This window comes from Microcaecilia unicolor, chromosome 4 (assembly GCF_901765095.1).
Source record: "Microcaecilia unicolor chromosome 4, aMicUni1.1, whole genome shotgun sequence".
In the NCBI taxonomy this organism is placed as follows: domain Eukaryota; kingdom Metazoa; phylum Chordata; class Amphibia; order Gymnophiona; family Siphonopidae; genus Microcaecilia; species Microcaecilia unicolor.
In genome coordinates this window covers 362,097,850-362,101,798 of record NC_044034.1, presented here as the reverse complement: position 1 = coordinate 362,101,798, position 3,949 = coordinate 362,097,850, and the positions used below count along the sequence as shown (strand labels likewise).

The window sequence follows — 3,949 nt, the reverse complement described above, 5'->3', positions numbered from 1 at the left end:
CTCCGTCACTTCTCTCCAACTATTTAAGCAGTTCGGATTTTTTTTAACTCATGCCTTTTTATTTTTTTTCAATTGTAGCTCAAGATGAGGTACATTGGGATATAGCAGGTTATTTTCTTGTTCCCGGAGGGATGGAGATCAGCTCTGGGTGTTTGAGCACCCTCAAAATCGAACAAATTCTTTGACGTGTCTAGGCAGAGGTCATTTCTGCATCCCCAAATAATGACGAAAAATTGGCTCCTATGCTCAAAGGGTTTATAATCTGTTTGCACCTGAAAGGAGGTTTACCTGACTTACACAAGATTCCAAGGAGATGCAGTGGGATTTGAACCTTCAGCTTTTCTGGTTCTTGACCAACCATCAGGCTAAATTCATCATATTCGTCATCAGGTGCTCCCTTTGCCCATCAGGGAACTCTCCTCTCCTCCCTCCCCCAGAATGACTTTGCTACCTGTTGCCACCCCCTCCAAAAAAGTAGGCAAACTACACATGTATTTTTCATAATGATTATCAATAGAAATCAAACAAAATAAAACATGGAAAAGAAAATAAGACGATACCTTTTTTATTAGACATAACTTAATACGTTTCTTGATTAGCTTTCGAAGGTTGCCCTTCTTCCTCAGATCGGGTTCTACATGGAATGCTGCTACTCTTTGAGATTCTGCCTGGAATCTTGTCACTCTTTAGCATTCCGGAATCTTGCTGTTCTTTGGGGTTCTGCGTGGAACGTTGCTACTCTTTGAGATTCTGCCTGGAATCTTGTTACTCTTTAGGGTTCCAGAATCTTGCTATTCTTTGGGGTTCTACATGTAGAGAGGTGTGGTAGCCGTGTTAGTCCACTCTTAAGGTTATCAATAGAAATCAAACAAAATAAAACATGGAAAAGAAAATAAGATGATACCTTTTTTATTGGACATAACTTAATACATTTCTTGATTAGCTTTCGAAGGTTGCCCTTCTTCGTCAGATCGGAAATAAGCAAATGTGCTAGCTGACAGTGTATATAAGTGAAAACATTCAAGCATTACTATGACAGTCTGACAGGGTGGGAGGATGGGGGTGGGTCGGAGGTATGCATGGGGACATCCAAGCATATCATTGATATTCTAACAGGATGGGTGTAAATAGGTGAGGGGTGGGGTGATCAACAGAGACATACAGCTTTATGGTTTATAATGGGCTAAGAACCCCAGATCCTTGTTAAGTCCTTTCTGTTGGGTGTTAAAATATTCAATCATTCTGACTTCAAAGGTCTTACGTTCTTGTATGGTTTTAAAGTTACCTTTCAGTATTCTCACTGTGAAATCACTGGTACAGTGTCCTGGTTCTGTGAAGTGCTGTCCAGAAATGTATTAAGTTATGTCCAATAAAAAAGGTATCATCTTATTTTCTTTTCCATGTTTTATTTTGTTTGATTTCTATTGCTAACCTTAAGAGTGGACTAACACGGCTACCACACTCCTCTACTCATAATGATTAGTAGCTCAATTAATGAACAGCTTAGCTGTGCAGAGTTTACTGCCAGCACTGCTGTGTGCCTGTGTGTCAAGGTAAAATCTCCAAAGAAATGAGATTTCAGAAGGCAGCTTAACCTGAAAAATCTAACACTGGCTGATGGTTATGAAACAAAAGCCCTCAGCGTCTGGTGGTCCCTCCAGTTAAGCAGTTAAGAGAATTATTTATGTGTGCATGACTGAGTCGTGCGAGGACAGAGCAGCACAGACAGGTTTCCGCTTTCAGGCATAAAATACTGTATCTGGCTTTGGTATAGCACGAGATGAAGGATGGTACTGGAAGAAAAGGTTAAGTCAAAATTACAGTACGTCTGATTTATTTCTGGAGTATATAGTTGATAGAAAAAAAAAGTTTCTTTCCATTTTTTTTTACTTGTTAATGTTACAACAAGCGGAACCCTTCATCCATCCTATCGGTACATAGAATTATCATTAGGTTCCATAATCATTAAAACAATTCTATTCTCATTTGACTTATTGCAACAGTATAGGAGCCAGCTCTTTACATATACAGTACATTCTCCAGGAGAGAAATATATAATTATATTATTATATATATATACACACGCCCTAGATCAAACTAAAAATAATCCACGTACCGGTTGACAGTACATCTCTGTGCATATATATATAATTTTTTTTAACCAAAATAATTGTAGCCCTAATGCAAAAGGAGAATGGGTACATTGTGAACAACAACACAGATCTCGTTACAAAAATTAGTGCAAAACAGGAAAAAGTGATGCAACCCTGTGCTAACATTGCCACCATCACGCCACGCCTTACTAAGCCGAGCCCCTCTCTAAAGGATGCGCTTTGCTTACCGAGACTTAGCTTTAAGTAAGCTTTGAGCATATCCTTGGGTGACAAGATGCCTTCCCCTCCCCCCCTACAAAAAAAAATCCAGTTTTTCAGTCTCTCTGAATTGGGATCCTAACTCCCCATTCACACACACGCACCCCAAGCAAAAGCCTAAGCTACACCCCCCAGGTCCACATCAATGTCCCCAGCTGGCAAAGCCAATCTCTTCCTTGTATCTGTTGGTCAGCAGGTTGGCTTTCCTGGTCAGTTTGCTGAGCACCGTGTGCAGTCCGCAGAGATGGTAGTGGAAGAGTTTCTCCAGGTCATCCTCCGCGTCCCCCTCCTCCCCCCTGCCCAGGTCCACGTTGGCCAGTTTGTCCTTCTTCCTGTCCTCCCCCTGCAGCACCCCCCACTCGATGTCGTTGCGGATGGACTTGAGCAGCACGTAGTAGCCGTGCATGTCCCGGCGGGAGAAGTAACTGTTGTCGGCTGCGCCCTTGCAGTGGCTCCGCAGTGGCTCCTCCTTGTCGCCCTCCAGCGGCACGTCCCGCAGCAGGCTGGGCACCATCACCGTCTGGTCCATGTTGTTCACCGCCCCGATGAAGCGGTTCATGGCGTGGAAGAGCGAGTGCTTCTGGTTGTACGAATCCGTGATCTGCAGCATCTCCTCGGCTAATCCGTCTCCGCTTGCCTGGATGCTGATCGCTGCTAGTTCTTTTTTTTTTTTTTTTGTCCCGGTTGGTCTGATGCCTTTTAGCAGCACATTAGGCCAGTAGTCCTCTGGCGAGCAGCCGCTTCTTCCGCTTTCAGGTGCAAAACAAGCTCTCCTGTTGCCCAAAGGGTCGCTTCCCTAGTCCAGGAGGGTGCAAGGCAGCAGCGCACATCTGCAACACCGGAAAGCAGGCACCGCCGATCGGACACTCTGACTATCCAGGAAGCGCCAAAGCAAAGAAAATCAATAATGCACAGCAGCAGCAACAGCCGTTTCCTCCTCAGCTCCGGTAATTCATCAGCCGGCAACCCTCTTCCGATTTATACCGGCTGCCCAGCGAGCAAGTGCCACCCCCACTTGCAACCCAACAGCAGGATGCAACCGGCTGGCGATGACCGCGAGTAACACCGAGCTCCAGCTCCCCAGCGCGTTCTAAGTCCCGCCCCCAGAGGCGGGCGCTGCCCAGTGAGGAGCGAGGGGCGGGCCCTGAGGCATTCCCAGACGGGCACCATGCGAGGCCCGCGTGCACAGCGCCTGGGGAGGAGTTTACCCAGAGTCTATTTTCAGCGGCGCCGGGCACAGGGCTGCACATACACAGTGTAACCTTCTCACGCCAGCTTCCTTTTCGGGGCATTTTGCCTGCTAATTTAGGCTCCTGGCACAAACCCGCTGGTACGGTGCCAGTATGGCTTTTGGCACCTAAAGGAGGCGTCGCTGCCCACCCTGGAGGTCACTGGCCTGGTAACCTGCACCACAGATGCAGCAAAAACATATTGATTCTTTCTAAATAAAAAAAACAACATAAATCCAGGCTGCGATCAATTTCGCTTTCCAGGACTTTGGGTGGCATTTTTTGGGAAGGGGCAATTCCCCTTCGGGAGTGGAGGAGTAGCCCAGTGGTCAGTGCAGTGGGTTCAAT

At 46.2% G+C, this 3,949-nt stretch overlaps 1 protein-coding gene across 1 annotated transcript; it reads right to left on the bottom strand.

Annotated features, from left to right (window-relative positions):
- Positions 1 to 1,806: 1,806 nt before the first annotated feature.
- MID1IP1 (MID1 interacting protein 1) lies at positions 1,807 to 3,461 on the bottom strand. The gene has a single exon (XM_030202333.1). The coding sequence runs from the start codon at positions 2,980 to 2,982 to the stop codon at positions 2,515 to 2,517; it is 468 nt and encodes a 155-aa protein (XP_030058193.1). The 5' UTR covers positions 2,983 to 3,461; the 3' UTR covers positions 1,807 to 2,514.
- Between the last annotated feature and the right edge of the window lie 488 nt (positions 3,462 to 3,949).